General features: G+C 45.9%; 1 protein-coding gene across 2 annotated transcripts in view; it reads right to left on the minus strand.

Annotated features, from left to right (window-relative positions):
- Nucleotides 1-680: 680 nt before the first annotated feature.
- The window catches only part of CNIH1 (cornichon family member 1), a 236,682-nt gene continuing 213,276 nt past the window's right edge, over nt 681-24,086 (minus strand). For both annotated transcript variants that reach the window (XM_069637592.1, XM_069637591.1), the window contains one exon: nt 681-1,487. In XM_069637592.1, coding sequence (XP_069493693.1) covers nt 1,460-1,487 — 28 coding nt within the window. In that variant the 3' untranslated portion in view covers nt 681-1,459. The remainder of the gene's footprint in view (nt 1,488-24,086) is intronic.

Here is a 24,086-nt window from a genome sequence, read left to right on the forward strand (position 1 = left end):
CACAGTTTGTGGCGTCGAGAGCTCATTTCAATCAGTTCAGTTCTGGGACTGTCTGAACTATGTTTCCCAGCTGTTGGGACCAATAAATTTGCGTTACTTCTTGGTTGGTGTACGCTCCTTTTTTGGATCATTTCCAACGGAGGTCCCTTGGTACAACTTGCACAGGCATGAGGCCTGGACATTTCTGTGCTGCTGTACCCTCCTTTAATTGCTAAATGTCAAGTTGTTTAGGGATTGACCAGAGTAAGGAGAAACTATCTTCAAAAAGATTCAGGTATTCATTATGCCCGTGTACGCACTCCTAAAAGACACAGGTTGCCATCACCAATAAATAAAACTTTCAGTGGCAGGGATTAAATACTGGTGATAAAGGTCAAGCCGTGGTCCAGGGAAAGATAAGAGCCGGTGGCATTTCCAAGCTTTTTATGTCTGGCATCTTTATTTAAATATGTAGGGCAAATTCTGACTTGGATTATTGGAGAATGCACTTTTGAAACAGACTGCAAGGAGGGCAATCACATGGAACATTAGGATACATGGCATAATGTACACATCCTTGTTTTTCACGTATTTATTGGATGCTCCTTTTATGCAACTCCTCATTTTAATTAGATATGGAACACAAAAGCATTAGCACTTGTGATAAAACAAGCTACACAAATTACATATGGAAAATTGACTTGAGTATTGAAAATCTTTTATTGTTTTGCAGTAAGGAACAGCATGATAGTTGTACAATCTGGTCATTTGAAACTTTCATATGCTTGCACACTTTAAAGCAAATTCAGAAGTCAGTCTTTAATCTGACTTCATATGAAAAATACAAGGACCAATTTAATACCAATGTTAGATCAGTTTAAAAAAAATTAAAATGTTCTGATTGCCTCCAGCTCATAGGTAGACAACATATTTGTATACACTGTATATGACATTTATGCTTGAGAAAGAAAGCCACACATTATAGGGCATGATAGAATGGACATGAAATTAGATAAATGCATATTCAAGGCAGATTATACTCAATTTTACAAAAAAGTATTAACATATGTTTGCAATGTTCATCCCAGGTTATGTCCTTAATGGGCATACCAAATAGCCAGATAATTTACAGACACGGATTGTGAAACAGCCATCTGAAGTTTATGTAAACAGAAGTTCTAGGACACAACGAGTTCAAGTAAAGGAAGGCTGTTCCAAACTGCAAGCAACTCAAACGTAAGATCCTGAAGGTATATGAGAAATAATCGATAATTTTATATTTGACTTCATGGTTTTCAGCAAAAAAAGTCTGAAAAGTCTTTCCACCAGCAACAAACATAGAAGCGTTCAAAATAATGGTGCCATCACTTCCTTGTTTGAGGTGATCTGCAGCTTCCAAGACACTCTTCTTCTGCTTTTCATTTGTGGCTTCTGCATGCAGTTAATTGGAACCGGACTTGTAGGAGAGTTTGATGGCTGCTTAGGAGCTCACTAATACATATATCATTCTGAAAAACAAACAATATAACATTAGGATAATGCTTACTGTAAAAATAGGTAAGGCAAACTATTCACAGCAACACTTAGAAATCAATTGTTGGCCTTATTATGTAGTAAAATGGAAAAGCCTTGGCACAGGGGAATTAGTAACCCAACTCTGCCAATGGGGGGCAAAAAACCAGAGCAGATTACTTCTCACCAGGCCATTTCCACCCAGCTGCCCCTTAAACCGCTGGCAGAAATGCCTATGCTTGCCGGAAGGGCTGTCACTCCAGGGAGAACCTCTGACCCCACATCAGCATGGTAGCAGTGACCAAGGAAGCCTTTCCTTGTAATCTGTGGTTTGCAGGGACTACAGTCCCCCTAAACAAAATGATGAAACACGATTTTGAAAGAATAAAAGCTGGTCTAAGTAATTTGATAGGGAGGGCACCACTGGAACATGGCAGCCCCCCCCCCACAGCACCCTGTTCACAGTCGGTCTGAGTCCAAGGATAATCTTTTTGGAGCCAGCAGGAGCCTCCAGCCAGTATACCAGAGGTTCCATAATGAGTGTTATGTACCACCCATTAACGTAAGATAGCCCTTAGGCCCAATATTCAACTGTGGGGTTTACTAAATTGACTTGACAAATCATAGGAAAATATGGATTTTAAAAAAAAGACAATTTAGGGTTCCAATAAGAACCACACTGATGCTGGACATTTCCCCAGATGCAAAACCAATTTGAACTACTAGTCGGAGTTATTCATATCTTAACCAAACATCGAAACGTAATGAAAAGAACCAATTGTTACTATCATATTATCATGCGGTAGTCCCAAAATCAAGAGGCTAATCAACCATCCAAGTATTGCAAATGAATGTAGAAAATGTTTGAGTCATTGGTTCTGATTTTATAAATTGCTTTAATGTGGCATTAAGGAACGTCAAGCAAATGCGCTTCTTAAAACTATCCAGATGACCCCAGCTGCCCAGTGTGTGGTGCTCCTAAAGAGGATCCAAGTCACTTTATATTTTTTTGCTCAGGCTATGGGGATATAAGGAAACAAACAATGTTGCAGGTTATAAAATACATGGCTATTCGCCATTATAGAACTGCTTTGATGCTCCTTTTGATGATGGGAACCGAATTGACAGCATGGGCCTTTTTGTCCTACTTGAAGGATGACATGTAAAGAAGAACAAGTTACTTACCAACTGTAACGTTCTTTCGACTGGATGCCCCCCCCCCCACGTATTCCTCATCTTGTGATAATTCGTTATCGCCAGCTTCGCTGCTTCAGAAAAAATGTTTTCGGCAGAGGGCGCTGTGCTTGAGGTTGTGGCGTCTATTGTCCCTCGACGGGCTCCGTTCCGTGTCGACGTCACTGTTGGTATAAGTAGCTCGAGCCGCGCCCGTTGGCTTCAGTTCTGTTTTTTCAAAGAAATACTCGTGGAACATCCAGGTGTATGCTGTGACTGATAGGCCCATTGTGAGAAGAAAGTGCAAGAAAACGTAAAAAATTGTACTGCGGGGTAGGCTGGGAGGGTCGATGAGGAATACGTTGGAGGAACATCCAGTCGAAAGAACGTTACAGTTGGTAAGTAACTTGTTCTTCGAACGGATTGTGTCCTCCCAACGTATTCCTCATCTTGTGATAGACTCCCATAGCAGTGATAAATTTGGAGGTGGGAGTGCTTGTTTTTGTTTTCATGAACGGAGTGAAGTACCGCTCTAACAAATAACCCCTCATTGGAGGTGGAGGCATCTGAGCAGTAATGCTTGATAAAGGTATGCATTGATGCCCATGTTGCAGTCAAGCAAATGTCTTTTGTAGGGACTCCCCTTTTCAAAGACGCAGAAGTAGCCATTCCCCTAGTGGAGTGAGCACGTAGCCCATCCAGTGGGTCTTTTCCTGCTAATCTGTAGCATTCCAATATAGCTAGAATGATCCAGCGGGATATAGTTTGTTTTGTCACCGTTAACCCCATTTTACGACCTGTGTAACCCGCAAAGAGTTGGTCATCTTGACGTAATTTTGTCATTCTTGAAATGTAAAAGCTGAGGGCCCTCTTAGGGTCCAGTCTATGTAATCTCTCCTCTTCTTTTCCCAAATGAGGAGGATAGAATGTTGGTAAATTAATTTTCTGTGACAAATGGAAGTCGGAAACTACTTTCGGTAAGAAAGATGGTTTAACCTTAAGAACTACCTTATCCTTGTAAAAGATGGTATAAGGAGGTTTACATGAGAGAGCCTGTAGTTCACTAACCCTGCGGGCTGATGTTAATGCCACAAGGACAGTTTTTAGTGTTAAAATCATCAATGGACAGGAGTGCAGAGGCTCAAATGGTATACAAGTTAGGAATTTAAGAACCAAGTTTAAATCCCAAGTTGGAACATGAAACGGTATTGGTGGATATACATTGGTAAGTCCTTTCAGGAACTGTATGATTAATGGAATTTTAAAGTAAGAAACCTCTTCCGATGAGCGCTTAAAAATGGACAGCGCAGCAAGATATCCTTTGATTGTTCCAGATTGGCTAGATGTAACAGGAAAGAAAGCACCATTGGGGTGCCAGATTGAAAAGGGTCCACATCCATATCTTTGCACCAGTTGCTGAACTTTTTTCAACGACACCGGTACAAGGATTTTGTTGCTGGCCTTCTGGCCGAAAGCAAAATCTCCATAACGTCATCCGGAAGATCCCAATCCTTGTATCTCAACCTCTCAGAAACCATGCATGTAGGTTGAGTGTCTTGACCTCTCGATGGAGAACCCGACCTTCCTCTTGCGTGAGAAGATCCTCTCTTTGTGGAAGACATACTGGAGGGCAGAGGGACATGTCCAGAAGGTCCGGGTACCACGTCCTCCTGGCCCAGTCCGGGGCAATTAGGATCATGGTTTTCCTGAACTTTCTCAACCTCCTGATTACTTGAGGAATCACGGGGACTGGAGGAAACGCGTACAGCAGGGGAAAATCCCAATCCACCACAAACATGTCTCCTAGAGCTCCTCTCGGGGGAAATTCCCTTGAGCAATACTGATCGCACTTCTGGTTTACCGTGGTTTGTGAACAGATCCACCTGAGGGGTTCCCCAAAGGGCGAATATCTCTAGAAGGACTTCCTGAGCTAACTCCCACTCGTGGGAGACTGTGCTCTGCCTGCTCAGAGCGTCTGCCGCCGTGTTCTGCTCTTCGGCTAGGTGAACTGCCGATAGAGAGATTCCTTCTCGTATTGCCCAGAACCAGAGCTGCATCACCTCTCTGCACAGAGGTAGTGATCCTACGCCTCCTCTTTTGTTGAGGTAGTACATGGCCATTGTGTTGTCAGTCATTATCAGGACATTCTTTCCCTGTACTGAGGGCAGGAAGGCCTTCAGCGCTAGTCTGATTGCCCTCAGCTCCAACAGGTTGATGTGTAGTTTGGACTCCGATGGAGACCAACGTCCGCTGATTGTCAGATCGCTGGTGTGAGCTCCCCACCCCGCGAGTGAGGCATCCGTTACTACTGTTATCTCCGGCCATGGTTGACAAAGAGATTCTCCCTTGAGGATGTTGTCATTGCAAGCCCACCATAATAGATCCTGAGCAACTGCGCTCGGGACTTGCAAAAGATCTGACATATTCCTCGAGAATTGGGACCACTGAGTTCTGAGGGCCCATTGGAGGGATCTCATTCTCAGTCTGGCCTCTGGCACCAGAAAAATGCAGGATGCCATGAGGCCGAGCAACCTCAGAAAATCAAAGGCCGGCAGATGCTGGGCTTTCTGGAATTTTGTTACCATCTGCTGGATGTGGAGAGCTCTCACCTCGGGCAGCGAGACCTTGCCCGAGGAAGTGTCCAAGATTGCTCTGATAAACGGGAGCTGTTGGGATGGTATCATGTGGGACTTCATGAAATTGAGGGAGAAGCCCAGGTTGTGGAGGAAGTGGCAGGTGATCAACAGATGTTCCTGAGCTTGTTCTTCAGAACGTGCTCTGATCAACCATTCGTCCAGGTAGGGGTAGACATGAATCCCCCCTCTCCTGAGACTCGCTGCCACTACCGCCATCAGCTTGGTGAAAACCCTCGGAGCGGATGTCATTCCAAAAAGGCAGAACTCGAAACTGAAAGTGAGACCCGCCAACTGCGAACGTCAGGTATTTTCAGTGCTTGGAATGGATTGGCACATGAAAATAATCATCCTGAAGGTCCAATGATACCAACCAGTCTTGGAGTTGGAGAGCCTGAAGGATCTGAGAAAGGGTTACCACCTTGAACTTGTCCTTCCTGAGGAACTTCTTGAACTTCTGTTTCCAGTGCCCAAGCATCTGAAGTAATGCCCCGCCATTCTTTCAGATGCTGAGAGATACTATCTCCCACTGGTGTTTTGTATAAGACCTCAGAGTGATTTGGAGGCGGCTGCAGGAGTGGCTGAGGGCATAGATGCCGGTCCATGAAGATGGCTTTGTAGTCTTTGCTCGTCCACCACGAGTGACATTCCTTTTGCCCCTTTGAAAAGCCTGTCCTCTTCCTCTACCAACAGAAGAGTAGTATCGAAAAGGGCGATCCCTCCAGGAAAATGAGCCCGAATAGGGTTTCTGAGTGTGTCACAGGGAGGCACTAAGGGATTTAGCTGCCGCTTTTGAGGTCTGTAGTTTTTCTAGGCCCTCATCAGCCTTACTACCAAACAGCCTCGAGCCATCAAAGGGCATGTTGAGAAGTCTGGTCTGCACATCTGGTGCAAACCCCGACTTTCTCAACCACGCAAATCTGAGTAGCACTGTGCTTGATGCCATGGATCTGCTAATACTATCAGTAGTATCCAGTTCAGACTGGAGACGTTCCCCCATTGCCTCCTTCCTGTCTTTGACTATATTCAGGAAGCCTTCCCTTTCCTCGCCTTCTGGAATATGTTCAGCTGCGCCGAAACGCATTCCTACAGGGTATGTGTGAACCTAGCCAGGGTACAGTTGACATTGGTTGATTTCAAGACCATGCAACCTGAAGTAAAAACTTTACGAGCCCAAGCATCAACCTTCTTATCCTCCCTATCCGGAGGTATGGTTGGCCTGAATAACCAGACTTTCTGGAGTAGGGTGTCTATTCAGATATTCTGGATCAGAAGTAGAAGTTCTGTACTTCTTTGGAAGATTGCTGTCTACTGCAGCAATGTTATGTTTTTTCCCAGTTCCTTTCAACGGTCCTTTGAAGCGCCCTATGGAAAGGGAGCACTGGATCTTTCTGGGGTCCTCGGACTATTAGGTCAGTCATATCATCTTGCTCAAAAGTAGGTGAGGCTCTTCCCCAACCCAGATATTCTATCACCCTGTTCATCAAATTCCTGTACCCTGAGTCTGCATGTTCTGCAGGATCAGGTGCAGCAAACTCCAAATCAGGTGATGTGTCAACACCACTAGCAGAATGTAGAGTTTAGCATAGGTCTCTCATTTTAGTTTCAGGGTTTATAAGTTCCTCTGGAACTTGTCTAGTGCCATATTTTACTCCAAAAGTGTGACATCTTCATCCTCCAAGCCAGATTCTTCAAAAATTGAAGACATGGACCTAAAAAAAATCTGACTTGGGTAAAGGTGTAAACCTTCTCTCTTCCTCCTGATTTTTAGTCGAAGGAATTGGTGTTTTCTTCGAAGGAACCTTCGACGCACTCGAATAAGTATTCGATAAGGGTGTCGACGATAGTATAGGCTTCGTTGTCGAAGCTGTCAGCGCTGATGGCGTCGACGAAGTTGCACTCTACTTCGACAACTTCTGCCTTTTATGAGGGATCGGAGAAACACTCGATCCTCTAGCATCTCTCGATTTGTCAACTCGAATTTTATGGATACTACTGGGTTTTACCGCCGTATTTCCTGACTTCCCTGTGTCGTCCCGTGGTCTGGCTTTTCTGAGGTTTCTTTGAGGGGGGTCGAGGCCGCATTCTCAAAGACCTGCATCCATCATTTTTCTTCTGGGTAATCCGACCTTGTTGGACATTGAACCAATTCAGTCGATGTATCGGATGATGACGATGGAGATCTATTGTCTCATTTTTAGTTTTTTTTAGAAGACGAAGAAGATCGTCTCGATCTACTACGAGTTCGGGATCTCTTCGAATATTTTTTATGACGTTCCGATTCCTTTGAATCGGACGATTTCTTATGCTTTTTAGACAAGGCCTTCGAAGTGGCCTTTGACGCCTCCCGCTCCACTGCTAACTTACTTTTCCTCTCACGGAGGGCCTTTTCCATCATCGACGAACAGTAGCCACGGTCGCTGGTTCGATGATCTGAACCCAGACACCAAAGACAGATACGGTGAGGATCGGTGATAGACATCTTCGACCCGCAGTCGATACACTTCTTAAATCCAGTTTTGGGTGTTGAAGCGGTTGATGAAGACTTTTTCTGACAGAAAATCTCGAAGCGCGCCTTTCACGAGAGCGAAGCAATCGGAACAGGCACGGCTCGAGCTACTTATACCAACAGTGACGTCGACACGGAGCGCGTTGAGGAACAATCAACGCCACGAGCACAGCTCCCTATGCTGAAAAAAGGATTTCAGAAGCAGTGAAGCTAGCGATAACGAATTATCACAAGATGAGGAATACGTGGGAGGACACAATCCGTTCGAAGAATAGTTTTTTTAAGGGCACAGGATGCTGTATTTTTTGTTCTTAAAATACATGGACTTAATGTTTCTTTTGAGAATTAGTGAATTCGTTTTGGTGATTAACTTACCCACATTTTGCATTTGAATGATATTTCCTTTATGCTATGCTTTGTATATGTTTGATGGATGTTTTTATATCTGAATAAACTAATGAATTAATGTAAATGAATGTCGAAAATGTTTGAGTCATTGGTTCTGCTTTTTAAAAAATTGCTTTAATGTGGCATTAAGGAATGTTAAGGCGATGCGCGTCTTAAAACTATACAGATGGTCTAGACAATGTTTAAATAGTGCATTATTAGAATCTCCATCCCATGTGTTTTGTGGAAAAAGCAGGTCTTTTTTGAAAGCACAGATGCTTTTACAGAGACATTCCTGGGGTGTTTTTGAGCTCACCATCTGAAAGCATCTGTACTTGATTTGTCAAGTGCAGGTACAAATGCTGGATGTTAAGAGCATATGCATTGATGTCCCTTTCCAGTTGGTATCTCTGGCACGGCTTGCTTGGCTTCCTTCCCCCCCCCTTCCCACAACTCTGATCGCTTTTACTCCGTGTCCTCGGTTGCTGTTCATTCCTTCACTCTTCCTCTACATTTTGACAACGTCCTTGGACTGCTTGCTCATGTATGCTTTATAGTGTTCATATAACCTATTGTTCCAGCCTTTGGTCTAGACTGCTTTCCTACACAGACTAATTGCAAACCTGTGTCTTGGTCTTCTAAGAAGTCCTGTGTGCTCACATTTTTTCACATCTAAATTCTTCCAAGACTGAGATCCTGGTTTCCCCATGGCAGTCGCCATCCTTCTAGAACGTTCCTCCCGACTCTGATCATCCTCAGCTTGTACTTAAGGTGTCATTTCTGACCCCTCGCTCTCTTAACATCTCAGCTGTTGCTCATTACTGACGTTCTAAACTTCATAATACTTCTGAAGGGTTCGCCCTCCTCCCACTCTTCGCTAAGTCTCATTGTTACTCAAAACCTTTATGGGCTGTACTATTGCTCCTTGGTCTTTAGCTCTGTCTCATGCTCTCTTTACTTTGAATTCTATTTTCAACTTCACTATTAGTCTCCTCAATCATGCTCCTGCCTTTTCATCTCACTAGTTGCCCCCAGTGTCCAGTCCTGCTTTCTACCCATCCCCTACTTGCTCCTAAACTGTGGCATTCTAATCCCTATTCTCTGCATTCTGCTTGATGTATTTCCTCTCTTCACTCTACCCTAAATACTAATCTCTACACTTCTAACCTTTAGGATTGTTACTTTATGTTGATTGTCTTTAATCTGTGCATGTCATTTTTTCCTTTTTTTAATTTATGTATAGTGCTTGGGCAGAAGCACTTCATAACTCCAAATACATTTTAATACATTGAATGACAGTAACAACAAGAAAAATTGGCATTTCTTTGCAAGGCTTAACTCACAGCAGTCTTCACTGTAATTAGAATGAAGATAGTTCGAGTTGGGATAACCTCAAATTCAAGACCATTGTTACCTGTACTGTTTATTGCAATTCCAATGAATAGGAACAGGCACAAGTAAAGGAAACAGTGTTCATGCCAACAGGTTGTGGCCATTGTAGCTCGAGTGCAGCATCAAATGCCCCAACATACTGTACTGAGATGACTAAAAGTATGGAAAAAGGTTTTCTTTGATCAGTCCTCCACATTGAATCCCATTTTTTTGTTTAGTTTATAAAAATCCAAATGATAGTTCTAATCTATTTACGTGACAAATAAAGTTACCTTTATACGGAGGCTGATCTTAAGCTCTCATGCTACCCATGTACAGAACTGCTACTGCCCAGGAGTGGGAGACAAAAGCGTGCTCTTAAAAGCTTTTGAAACCAAAAACGACAACATGCTGCCAATGTGTTAGCGCACACCGAACAGGTTGTTCTTGAATGGCAAATCGATTGCATAGCTAAAACTGATAATGAGATGAGTAAAAGGGTGACCATAAATAAGTACAAGGAGAGAGCCAAAGACTCAGTGTAGGATAAAATCATCTGCATCAGTGACAAGTACAGGATCCTCCCTATTATCAATAAATGGGACTAAAATACAAGCAGAGACACTAATGGGAGGAAGGAAGGCTGTGTTAGACCGCTAGGTTTCAGGCAAAGATACATGAAAGCTTTTTGCAATAAATAGGTCTTACTTATTGGGGACACACCCAAAGAATAATGGCTGTAGGATATCCCACATAACTGTCAAACAAACCGGCAGGTGGGGGGCAGGGGAGAAAAAGAAAAAAAGAAATCAAGGGCACCCTCCTTTTGGAGATGTAAAATGCTGTTTTTCCACAGTACTATGGAAGAAAAACATGATTTTATAAAAAGGCATTGAGACTAATGCTTATTTTATTCTGCTCAAAGCAGCAATAAATCAACGTTAGATTAGAGCTAAACCCTTCAGTCGTGGGACTTCAGCCGACATTCTCATTCTCTCTCCATCTGCCCAGTTTTCTTGAACACACCAGCCAAGTTTCCTCTTGGGTCCATTGTGTGTATGTTTATTCTCCCCTTATGTTATTTTACTGTCCTGCTGCAACAAATCTCAAAGAACCATGATGGAATCTCTGGACGGGATAACAGTCGCTTGTTTCTTTTATAAAGTCACAATTCTCTTCCCATATTGTGGACAATCCGCATTGTGTGACAGGACAGAGCCTGGGTGCAAGTTCTAAGCCTTACAATCAGATTCTTCAAACGTTTCAATACGCTTCAATAAAGAGCTATCCGAAAATGGATTCCCCTCACCAATCTGTGGATGTCAGAATTTCTTGAAGACACACCCCTCAAAGCACAAACCTTTGATGCTACAGACCCCCTGGCTGACTGGGCACCATGTACAGACATGTTAATGGCCACTTTACTTGGGACCTCTCCAACCCATCTTGCAATGGTGTAGTTTGCTACAGCCTTGCGGGGTGATTGGTACACAATTAACCACGGTGTGTACCCCTTCTGAGATCCACAGTTTATTCGTCAGTCTCTCCTAAACAACTTTACACATATGCACGCAAAGTGATCAGTCCCTCTGTATTAGGGTAAAATATTGTCCGTTAAAGTAGTCTTTTGCCGGACATTGAAACCGACCCCCTCTGGCTGATCATATATACTGTTCACTTTTAAAACCCTAAAATCCGATACTTCACGAGGGGGAGGCCACTTCGAACCATGCAATTTCTGTGCCAGTGAATTTGGCGGATTCTCGATTCAGACAGATGGGTAATGCGGGGCCAAAGGCCACCAATTTCCATTCGTAAGTTCAATTAAAGGGGGTAGACATGACCTTCGACAGAGGACCTGTTCGGCAAGAAGGTGGATGATACACTTCAAACCAGCAAAGCAGACACGACACCGCCTGTTCCCGAGGCACACTGCAGCAACAGCATCAATCCTTTCAGACCAGAAAAACCGGTTTTCCAAGGACATCCTGCGACTACAGGACTTCCTATGGTCCCAGCCCTACCGTTCTAACACCTACGCTCCAATGGATAGCTACAAGAGAAGACCCTGGCCTACAGGGGAAATACGCACCATTGCTGCCCCTCGCACACTAGGGACCGATTCACCAAGCAGACTTGACCAGGCCCAGATGCCCCTGTACTTTCAGACCCCAGTGGCGGGGCATCTCTCAAAGTTTGTCGAACATTGGCGTTCCATCATCACGGACGAATGGGTGTTATCACTAATCCAGCAAGGACATTCTCTGGAATTCAGTCGCCTGCCCTCCATTCCTCTCTAGTCAAAAGTCAAGAAGCACTTGCTGTTACTTCTGAGATGTTCAAGCCCTCCTCGCCAAGGAGGCGATCGAGTGCACTCCCACCTCGCTACAACAAAGCCAAGGGCTATTACTCTAGATACTTTCTCGTCAAGAAAGAATCTTGGGACGGAGAACCATTCTCGATCTGCACCACCTCAACAAATTCCTACAGGCTCAAACCTTCAAGATGGTCACCCTCCAGCATATTCTAAAAACTGGAGGAAGCAGGATTTCCATGCATCCTTCGATCTGGAGAATGGGTACTTTCACGTCCCTATGCATCTGCGACACCAAACGTTCTTGATGTTCACTGCAACAGGGCAGCACTTGCAATTCAAAGCATTGCCCATCGGCCAACGCTTTTTGCCAAGGGGCCCAAGTTTACCCATACCTCAACGATTTGCTAGGTCGGGCAGTCACTCCCACATACAGAGACCATGATCAGTTACTGGACATCGCTGGTGTCCAGTATCAACTATGTGAAATGCTGCATGACCCCTTTGCAACACGCTATGTTCCTAGGAGCATGGGTAGAACTACTGTCTTGTGTCGCTACTCCGTCAGAGGACAGAGTCAAGAGCATCCTTGCGAAAATGCACTGCTTTCACATAAGATGCCGGTGTCCATCTGCACCTTGATGTCCCTGCTGGGGATAATGTCCTCCATTCCTATGATCTAGCACTTTAGGCTCCATTTGAGCCCACTGCAGGAGTCCCCCCAATGCGTGATGGAAACAAGTCTCTGGCGCATGGGAAAACAGTAGTCTCTGGATGTGCCCCTTTCGTTAGGCTCTTCGCTGGTGGATACTCCACTCCAATCTCACCCACGAGCACCCTTTTGTCTGCCTGACCATCGGGTCATGGTCTCAACAGACACGTCCATGGAGGGCTGGGAGTCCATGCCAGGGATTTTTGGCCTCCGGAAGAGATGTTGCACATCAACGTCCTGGAATTGCGTGCAGTGTTCTGGGCCTTATGTCCTACAACTGCAAAGCTGGCTGGTCCGGGTGTTTACTGTGAACATGACCACAATGTTTGACTGAGCCCAGTGATCTATTCTGTCGACGGAAGCTCAGGCAATGTGGACTTGACCCCTGGCCCACAATCCCTTCCTCAACCCTTTCCATCTGCCATGGATTCACAGACTAGTGATGGGCTCCCCCAGCGGAGAATTGCAGTCCTGCCAGGAGTGGAAACATCTAAACGAACAAGTTTGTTGAATCTTCCACAGGGGGCTGGAGACCCATTCTCGATCTGTGCAACCTCAACAAATTCCTGCAGACTCAAACCTTCAAGACGGTCACCTTCCGGCATTTTCTAACAACTGCAGGAAGGGAATTTCCAGATGTCAACCTCTTCATAACCAGAGAGAACAAGAAATGTGTGGCTCTGCCAGCAGATTCCATCACGTAGGTAAATGGAGGACAGCTTTACATTCCTGTGGGAATGTTTGTTCCTGTATGCGCTTCCTCCAATTCCTCTTTCTCAAGTGATCGACGCATCCAGACGGCATCAGTGCAAACTGATCTTGGTGGCCCCAGTTTGGCCAAGGCAATACTGGTTTTTAGATCTCCTCAGCCTCTCATCGGCATCTCCCATAAAGCTACCACCACTTGCCAACCTTCTGTCCAGGGACCAAGGAACAGTGGTATACCACGACCCAGCCTTCCCCAATCTGATGGCATGGCTCCTGCTTTCTTAGAGTTTGAAAGAATACCTATGCCACCGGACTGTTGAAGTTCTGGCAAAAACCGGGCATCCTCCACGTTTCCAGCTACAAGAGCAGGTGAAGTGTTTCTCCACCTGGTCTTCTAGTCATGGCCTAAACCCCTTCCATGTGCAAACTCGGGAGATCTTGCTCTACCTTTTGTCTTTGGCATGGGCCGGTCTGGCTCATTCTTCCTTCAAGGTACACCTGGCTGCCATCTCCAGGTTTAAGCGTTCCCCTGCGATGCCTTCTCTGTGGCTCCACAGGCTCATCAAGGAATTTCTTATAGGACTTTTCCACCCTTTTGAGCCTAGCAACACTTGTGTACAGGCGTGTTATAAATGCCACATCATAATTTCCGTCCTGTCAAAGCGCCTGCTACAGCGTGGGAGTTCACTGTGGTCTCTGACAAACTCATGGGATCTCCACTCAAGCCTATACATAAGGCCTCTCAGCTCTTGTCTTGGAAGACTGCTCTGCTGGTTGCCAACACCTCTGCAAGGCATGTGGGGGGAAAGCCAGGCTCTCCGTGCAAGGCGCCCTACTTGTCTAACCTTTGCCGAAGATTCCGTCTTTGTTTAACCTAAACAAACCTGTAGTATTGCCAATCTTTTTTTGGTGCTCCTGCAGAATACTTCTTGCGCTCCTTGGTTGTGGTGTGAGCCCTGAAATTCTAAGTTTCTCGCACTAAAGGCTTCTGTAATTCTTCTCAGCTGTTTGTGGCTTTTGGTCCGTCTGGCATGGGCAACGCTCTTTTGATGTCATCCATTGCACAGTGGCTGTTCTCCTGCATTTCATACTGTTGTCAGACGGCTAACAGGCCTCTTCCTGGACCATTCAACAAGTGCTGTGGCTGCTATCATAGCGTTCTTCTCCAGTGTTGCCCTACTGGACATTTGTAGGGCTGCAACATGGAGATCGGTGCATACCTTCACAAGCTTTTACTGCGTCGACAGGGATTTCACTGAGGAGTTCAGGATCAGACAATGCTAAGCAATCTGTATGGGTGAGGCGAGTGTTTCCTTCAAGTGAGCTTTACCTCTGCCCATTGTTTGTATTGTGTGTGTACTTCTTGGTAGTCTATTCAAACAGCATCAAATCTGTGAAACATCCAATGCTGGAGAAGGAATAAGTTTTTCCTTTAACGTCTGTTTTCCATCATTGGTATCTTTCATAGATTCACACGAGACCCTCCCGCATACCCCAATTATGGCTCTTCTTGGCTCATACGGACACGTTCACATGCGCTTGCAAAAATCCGAAGATAGCCTCTGGTGGTGGAGCTAAGTGAGACCAGTCAACTGGCTCTGGGGCAATATGAACCAAAATGACTAAGAGCACTAAAGTGACTGCAGTTTTAAAATGTAAATGTAAACTGCTTTACTATTAGAGGATTCCCTGCCTGAGGGAGGGGAATATTCAAACATGTGAATCTATGAAAGATACCAATGCTGACGAACAGGAATTACAGGTAAGAAACCTATTCTTGACCCCCCCACAACACTGCCACCCTGGCTGATTGACACATGCACTCTTCCACCTTTATTCACTTCTTTAGCTTCACCAAGACAGGGGCATTAGTAGGTCCGACGATCAACAGGCCTAACCCTTCTGCCCCAGTCCCCCCATCTGACCTTCCTCCTCACTCCTCACCATTCACCAGACACTCCTACTCCCCCCACCCCCTGCCATCCTCCTCATCCATCAACTATCTGGCATTACTTTGCTGATCGGACGACCTCCACAAATCCCTAAGATAGCTCTCATGGGCAACTTTAACCTCACAGAATATCTTCTCTGCCCACCAACTTGAATGCAGCTCTCTTAATGCAGAGCTATGCAACCCTTGACTCGTCGGATGGTTTGGCCTACGATTTCCATTCACTATGCTGGCTTGGGCCGATTTGGGGGTAGGGGGAGGTTTAGTCCAATGCTTCTGGAAAGTCAAATGTTGCCGAATCCTGCCCTAACCCAACCACACAAAGAGGGATAGAGGGTGCACACTCACGGTTTTATGATTCAGAGGTTACAAGCTTAATGAAAAAAGTAATAACAGCTAATGGGTGTGGGGGAGGAAAAGTGGCCCTGGCACAGGGCAACCTAGCTGTACACAAAGAAGAAAGGATCCAAACTGGAACCCTCCCGTCCCCTGCACACCTTTGTACTGCGTCAATAAGACGCCTTAATATCAATTCAAAAAGATTATATTGTCAGTACACATTCGAAAATTTCAAAATACAAACAGGTTTAACCAAAGATAATGATGCAATCAATTCTTTAAGTGTAAAGAACAAGTATTCTTTATTCCAAACGCAGAAGCCAGAGAAAATTCAGTTCATTGAGGGCGGCTAACGCGTTTCGAGAAGCATATTCTCTTCTTCATGAGCCAGAGATCATGTACAAGAACTAGATGTAAGGAATGTAGAGAAAATAAAAGAATGGAGAAATCAGAATAGAGTTGCTACCAAATCAATTCCACAACCTACTTTTTATTTACAACCAAACAGTTGTCTTCTAACAGTAGAATGTCAAGTATAGTCTCAACAGTTACAGCGACAAAATAATAACCCAACCACACAACAACCACTCATGGCAACTCCCTTGGCATAGTTTTTCCCCATTACTGCCTTGGCTCATCCAACCTCACTATAGATCCCTCCCTCTATCTGAGGACTCCATTATACACTTTAACAGTCCCTAAATAGTTAAGCCTTGCACCATGTAGCTCTTTGCCCGCCCCAGGCAGTCTCTCGAGGAAGCATACACAGACTTCAACCTTGCCCTGAGCTAACATTTTGAACCAACCACCCCTTGCCCCAACCCTGTATTACCACTGAATTAGCCAGCTCAAAACCACCATACAGCTTCACCTGTCCCGATGGCTAGAATATTGTACCCCCACAATTGTTACAGCGTAAAATAAAATTCCCTAATTGAGATCCTTAGACCCAGATAAATCTGACTACCTCGCCCACATTTCCTCTCTCCGTTCTCTTCCTCACAAACTAATCACCGGGCCATGTTGGCATTCCTGTCTTCAAAACTATACCCTGCTCTATCATAACTAATGTGTTTGCCCTCTACTTCTCCCTCTAAAGTCGCAACAATTTGGTAAAGGATATCCAACATTTTCTCTCTTCCTTCTCATCCCACTCGTACCTGTACTACCACGTCTTGCCTTTGATCTTCTTCCGACCACCCCACCGTCTGAAATGGTAGCCACTCTCAGGACATCCAAACTTGTGTGCGCTCTGGTCAATTTTCACACCCCCAAAAATCAAAAGCAAAAAGGTTTGTACCAATGACCTGCTCCTATTCCTTATCCCTTTTCAACCTCACTTTTCTACAGGATCATTTTCCACATGTTTTAATGTAGCCATAATACAACCAATCAACAAGAAGCCCTCTTGAGACCCAAACTGTCTGCCCATTAGTCTCCTAGTTCACTGCTAGAAAATCCTGGTACATAAAGTCTTCTACAGAATCACTAACTACCTTGAAACTCATGATCTCTGCAACCAACTTCAGTACAGATAAACCAACCACCAGTCCACTGATACTGTTTTAATCCACATATCTAGCTTCCTCTTGTCTACTCACCACTCCTCAAATGTCCTTCATTTTCATTATCCTGGACCCTATTGACTGCCTTCAACACAGTCAACTAGCGTCCCCTTATGCTAACCTTCCTGAACTTCAGAATTAAGGACTCTGCTTTCACCTGGGCGACTAAGTCTCCAACCACTCTCTCTCTTTTTACTGGAACCTGGGAACCTCTGGAACCCACTCCTGGCACAGGTGTGCCGAGAAATTCTTCATCCTGGGCCGTCTGCTTTTCATGCTCTGAACGCCTCCCCCAGCAAACTTAGCTCATCGGTCAGGATTTCTGAAGAACTCTGATCAATAATGCGCACATTTTCTTCTCCAGACCTTCCACTCATCCAGGATGTCTGACACTCTGCTATTTGTCAATGGATGTGTTCTCGCGGTCTCCTGCTCTAATCTTCTAAAACTGAAGTCCTACATCTTCAAGCCCCCAACACTCCTTCATTGCCCTTCCCAATCCAATTTTCTTCCCCTTTACCTCCTCAAACCCAACCATAGAGTTTGGAAACATTGAGTCTCATTAAGCTCCAACACTTAATTACCTCCAAAGCCACCGTAGTCCGAATCGAATTTCTCAACATCCAAAAGCTTTGTTCCTTTCTTACCCATATCTCTGCCAAAATGTATATCCTCCTTGATCTTTGGCTGCCTTAATTACTGCTTAAGTTTCCACCTGTCCCTCTCCGACGACCCCTTTTCCACTTAATCCCTCTGCAATCTACTACGCTCCTCCCCTACTGCCTCGACGCTAGTCGGCTATCCGTGCACAATTGGTTATTCTACAAACTTCTCCCAGTCTTCTAATCTATCCATGACCTTGCTCCCCCCCACCTTGTCTGCTTCACTGAGACTCGCTCCATCCCACTTTTGTATTTTTCTACCAGGACACTGATTGCCATACCCCTGTGTTTCTAATGAAATCTCCACAATACCACGCTTACTAATTCCTATTCGGACTTTGTGAACCTTATCTTCCTGGGGGTCTTATTTACACTGATTTATCTGTGAACTCTACTTGGTAGTTCTGCACTGTTTCCAAAACACATGGGTGCAGGGTGAGCTGTTCTAATATTATTCAATTATACCAGTGTGCCATCATGCTGTAGAGGGATGCTACTCATACCTTGAGTTGTGCGCCCCCTGTGGGTTCAACCAAGAACTATGACACTGGTAATCAGATTGGGGGTGTGGTGTGTGTGTTACAGCCGAGAAGAGATAGACTTTATACCAACAGCTACATGTGGTTCCCCAAGCCAACTCATTCTACACAATCATATCTTTGCGCATTAAATCTGCCCATTTGGCAATATGTATAAATTAACATCAAGACATGCCTACAAGATATTGAATGCATAATGGGTCATGTATAATTGACAAAGTTATGGTTTGCATCTGATATGGGCGTTACATTTGCAGAACGCTATTTAACAGCGCCTGGTTCCCAGGAGAGCCCCGATTACTGAGTAATACTGAATACCCAGGAACTGCTTTCAGCTCTTGCTAGTCAACCCTTTATTTCTTTTTCTCTCCAAATTTAGTTTTATTAGCATTTTACATAACACAGTTTAACATGTAGCCACATAGCTACCAAACCTTCAGTGGTACATAAAATCAAGAAATTATATTCGCAAAACCCCTTCCCACCCTCACACGATTCCTCTGTTAAATCCGTTGTTCGCTCGTTCTTGTTATCAAACAGTTCGCCCTTGCAATTCCCTCAGAGATTTAGTGACCATATTTCTCAAAAAACAAAAACCAGGCCGCTCCAATGCTCGTCTTTGTCTCGTCTAACATATTCATCAAACGCTCCATGTCATATGGCACAGGCTTTTGCCACCCATTCCTTTTCCGTGGGGGCCGCGCTGCTCTTCCAAGCCTTGTGCTATACAACTTCTTGCGGCCACCAGTAGGGTATGTGACCCCTCCCCTTCCCCTTCGTTATTCTCCCTCTACTCCAAGGAATAACTTTAAGGATGACTTGCCTCCCATCGATCCCCTACAGCTATGCCAATACTGTTGGATACAGAGGCATTCTCACCACATGTGGTAGTAGTATGTGCTTTGCGGTTGGCTACACTTCAAACATCTCAAATTTGTCTCAGGGTACATCTTTGCTAGCGTTTTCAGGGCGTAGTGCCAGCAGTGGATACGTTTCATTGCCTGCATCCGATCTTGTGGCAAAACTGTGGATCTTTTCACTGCTCTACATAACCTAGCCCACAGTTGATCTGAAATTTCCCTGCCCAGGTCCTCCGCTCACCTAGCTCACACTGGTAGTACCCCTCTTACATCATTACCCATAAGTTCCTTAGCTTAACGATGCGTCCTTTGGTATCAGTACTTAGCAGCAGCGTTTTCTCAAAGGTCGTGAGCTCCCCCCTCAGATTATTTCCCCACCTCTGCTCCGTCAGCACCCCCTTAAGCTGCAGGTACCGAAAAGCAGAGCCTGCCCACCTGCAGGAATTGCTCCAATCGTTCCTGGGGTAAGTACTCTCCATCCAGCCACATCTGTCCTGCCTACGTCAGTCCTGCCTCGTACCAAGATTGAAACCGCCCGGGGTCTGTTATTCCGTCTCTTGGGGGGTGTGGGGGCGTGGGAGAGCCCAAATGCAACTAAGCGGGGAGGGCCAGGATGAGGGACAACGCGTGTTATTGCCTTCTTTCCATGTTGCTCAAAACCCTTCCAGTACAGGGTGTGCTAGGACTCACTCTGGTATCTCTTTCTGCAGGACCCACAACCATTCTCCCCATTTCACTGGGGCCAATATAAAGTTGTCCATATGGACCCACTGCGTCCGCGCACCGGGGTCTAGCTGATTACCATTATTTACAACTGCACTGTCTTGTAGTAGGTTTCAATATCCGGGAAGCCATCCCCTCTCCCCCTGCATCAGAAGGGTAGTGTAAGCCAGCCCGACAGCACATCGAGTAGAGCGCTTGCTTTGACATCTGTGCAGAGCCTGCTAACGCAGGTTCGAATCCCGGCAGGGCCAATCTCAGCTTTTCATCCTTCCGAGGTCGATAAATGAGCACCCCACCCCGTGGGTAATAAGCAGTGCTCAGATACTGGAGGATTCGTAGCGCTATATAAATGCTAATTTATTATCACTATAAGCCACCCTTGGCCTCGCTCCTGCCCACAAGAAGTGTAGTAGGGCTCTACGCAACATCTCAAAGTAAGAGTTCAGGACTACTGTTGGGAGCATTTGGGGAACATAAACCTAGGGAGTATTGTCATTTTGATATAATAAAGACGCGCCATCCAGGACAGGTTTAATCTGCCCCAATGCCGTAAATCGTCCTTCACTTTATCTCAGAGTACCAGATAATTCTCTGCAAAGAGGTTCCCGGCCTCCCTCGTGACGTGAATCCCTAAATACCTGAACCCTTCTCTTCATATCCGCAGACCTAGATTCCTGATGTAGCCCTCCTCATCTTGGTTTAGTTTTGCCAGCTGGAATGCCACTGACTTGTCTATACTTACTTTGAATCCCGATACAGCGCCATATTCCTCTAATGTCCGCAGGAGGCAGGGGACCGACAAGTGGGGATTTGTTATATAGAGCAGAGCGTTGTCTACTAAGAGGCTCATTTTGTAGCTCATATTCACAACCTGGACTCCTGTGATATTGTCATCCCCCTGCATCGCCATCGTCCACGGTTCCATGACCAAGACGTACAGCAGGGGCGACAAGGGAAATCCCTGCCTAATACCTCTTTGCAGCCCCAGATTCCTTGACAGCCCCCCACTAACCGCTATTCTTGCCGTGGGTGCGGAGTATAAGGCTGCGATCCATCCTAACCATTTGGTTCCCATGCCCACTTTCTCCAAGACCCCTGCCACGAAGGCCCAACTAACTCGATCAAAGGCGTTCTTTGCGTCCAGCGCCAGTATCAAGGCCCCCTTACGTCGCATCTCGGGCGTCGGCATGACATGAAGATTTCCTCATGTTGTCCGCCACTTGCCTGTTCCGAACAAAACCTTCTTGGTCCGGGCAGACCAGTTTGGGGAGTTCTGTTTCGAATCTAGATGCCAGGATTCTCGCGAATATTTTGGCGTCTGCGTTTAATAGTGAAATGTGCTAGTATGAGGAGAATTGTTCCCTATCCTGCCCTAGTTTTGGGATAACCGCTATCAGAGCCTCCAGAAATGTAGGTGGTATATATCCCGGCCCCTCGATGGAGTTAAATATTTGGGCTAGAGGTTTGGCCAAGAGTTCCTGAAACTGTTTATAGAAATCTGAGCTATAGCTGTCCTCTCCCGGGGCTTTACCTGGCTTGAGCTAAGTTATCGCCTTCTCACCTCCTTTGCTGTGATCTCTCTCTAGGACCAACCTCTCCTAGTCTATTAACCTGGGCATTGAGAGACCCTCCAAATACTTGCGCACCCTTGCATCCTCCCCACTAGGAGGTCGTACATAGAGGTTTTCATAGTACATTAAAAAGCACTCCTTTATCATGTCCCCTGACTTGTGCACCTAACCTCTTCCGTCCCTTATTCGATCTACCTTCCTTCCAACTTTTGTCTCCCAGATTCTATTTCGCCAAAAGTGTGCCCACTCAATCCCCCTTCTCATAATACCTTTGCTACGTGAATTGCAGTCGCTTGAGCACTTCGCCTAGCAAGAGCGAGTGCAGCTCCAGTCTTTTGTCCCTCATATCGCTTAGGAGCCCCCCTGTCAGCCCCCCGACTTGTTAGGCTGGCCGGCATACTCCTTAGTTCTCCCCGTAACCTCTGCTCTCTCAATGCCCTCTCTCTTTTCGTCCATGCAATTCCGCTATCAAGAGGCCTCGGAAAATGGCTTTCTCTGCTTCCCACAGGTATTTCAACTGTGTTTCCCCATTTTTGTTGGTTTCGAAGAAGCAGCACATTTCCTTCTCAATTAATCTTTTGAAGATGGGATCACGCAGGAGACTATCGTTACAGCGCCACCTGGGTGTCCCCTGTCCCTCCCAACACTCCATTCTGCCACTGCCATCTCAAGGTCTGACATGTTAGATGCCTTTGGACCACGTGCGCTATACAAATGAAGAAATACAAATACTGTCTAGACCCTAGAATAGGCGGCCAAGCTTCCCTGTTCCTGCGGTGTCCGCAATAGGCCAATTCTGGTGCATGTTTGGTGCAGAGGGGAAAAATAGGTATATCCGCCTGGTTGCGGGGGATGCATTCTCCATATGTCCTCCCAGAAGTAGTCCTGCAGCAGCTGCGTGAAATCTTTGTGGGCCCTATCCCTTCTTCCCACATCCCCCTTGGCAGACCAACAGTCTAGAGTTGGATCCAGAATTATTAAAATCTCCCCCACAATCACATTCCACTGTGCCCGTCCTCCGGCACTGTACACACCCGTCTCAGGAATGGTATTTGATTGGAGCATAAATTGATGCTAGGGTGACCATTTCCCCTTCCAGTTTACCTTTAACAGCAATAAATCTGGCCCGAAGCCCCTCTTAATTTGGACCTCCTGTAAGTGTCTGGTTTTTGCTAATATTATGCCCACTCCTTCCTTCTTAGATACTGCATGTGAGGCCCAGTACATCTGTCCCACCTCTGGTCCCTTCAATGCACTCTCCTCCCCTTTACGGGAAACAACACCGCCCAGTTGGATTTACGTATTACATTGGCTGCGAGTTAAGTCAGTTTACATTAAGTGTTGCTACCCTTAATTTAGCCATGACCTTTTCTGACAAAATTTGCACCCGTCACCTCATCCTCTTGAGAATGAATTTTGGTCTGAGCTCCTGTACATTTGTTTTGCGTTTCCCCTCGAGAACCCCACACCCCAACCTTCCTTAGTGTGAACTTCTCCCGCATGTGGCCTTTGACAACCAGGCCCGGCTTGGGTCTGTGACCCAGCCTCCCCGAGACCTTGGAACATTTCTGGGTTACTAAGACAATGTGGGGTCCCCCAACCCACCAGAACATGAACAACAATTGGTTTATCATCATCTCTTCCCCCCTCCCCTTTTGCTCAAAGAATTACGCCAATTGGAGGCTGTAGCCGCACTTCATCCGTGGCCCTTGGACTGCAATGTTTGGGTTTTCTTGGGCTTCCTCACTCTGTCCTCCCTTTTGCGGCCTCTCGGTTGGACGAAAGCGCTATTGAAGCGCTCCCTCAGCTTGCGCTGGGCCTCCTGATCCTGCGGTCGCCCTTCTTCCTGTAGAAGCGAACCTGCTTCCTCTCCCTGCAGCACTTCGTACTGTTCCCCTTCATAATCTAAAGGACAATGCAAAAGGGAATCGCCATCAGTACTTAACTCCCCTCTCACAAAGCCATTGAGTGAGGGGTCTGAATTTCCTCCTCTGCTCCAAGGTGTATGACGATAGGTCCTGGAAAATAGTCACTGTGGCCCCTTCCCATTCTATTTCCCCCATTTCCATGGCTTTTCCGGGGGAGCTCCTTTTTGTCACTATAGTAATGGCACTTCGCCACCATTCAACAAGGTCCGTTCGCTGCTCCAGCACCTCTGAACCCTGTCAAAGTGGATTTCCCTTTCGTCACCGCTCCCAGAAGCTGCCTCACCAGTCATTGCAGCACCAGCTCCAAGTCTCTTGGGGATTCAGTTTGTGCCGGGGAGCCCCCATATCCTCAGGTTATTTCTTCTCTCCCTATTTTCAACATCATCGATTTTAGCTCTGGCCTCTTTCTTCCTGCGTTCTAACTCTTTAATCCTTAGTCCATGGCCACTTCGGATATATCTGCAGACCTTTGATTGTGCTTGAGGGTCTCCATCCAATCCTCCACCTTTGAAACTCTGTCCACGATGGCCCCCAAGGAGGTTTGCACCTCTGTCCTCAACACTTTGAGTTCCAGTACGATAGTCTGCACATCCTGTTTTAGGGCATCCATCCCTCCCGCCGCCATCCCCTTACCGTGTTTGCCTGTTTTT

The sequence above is a fragment of the Ambystoma mexicanum genome, chromosome 14 (assembly GCF_040938575.1).
Source record: "Ambystoma mexicanum isolate Mex_15411 chromosome 14, UKY_AmexF1_1, whole genome shotgun sequence".
Lineage (NCBI taxonomy): Eukaryota > Metazoa > Chordata > Amphibia > Caudata > Ambystomatidae > Ambystoma > Ambystoma mexicanum.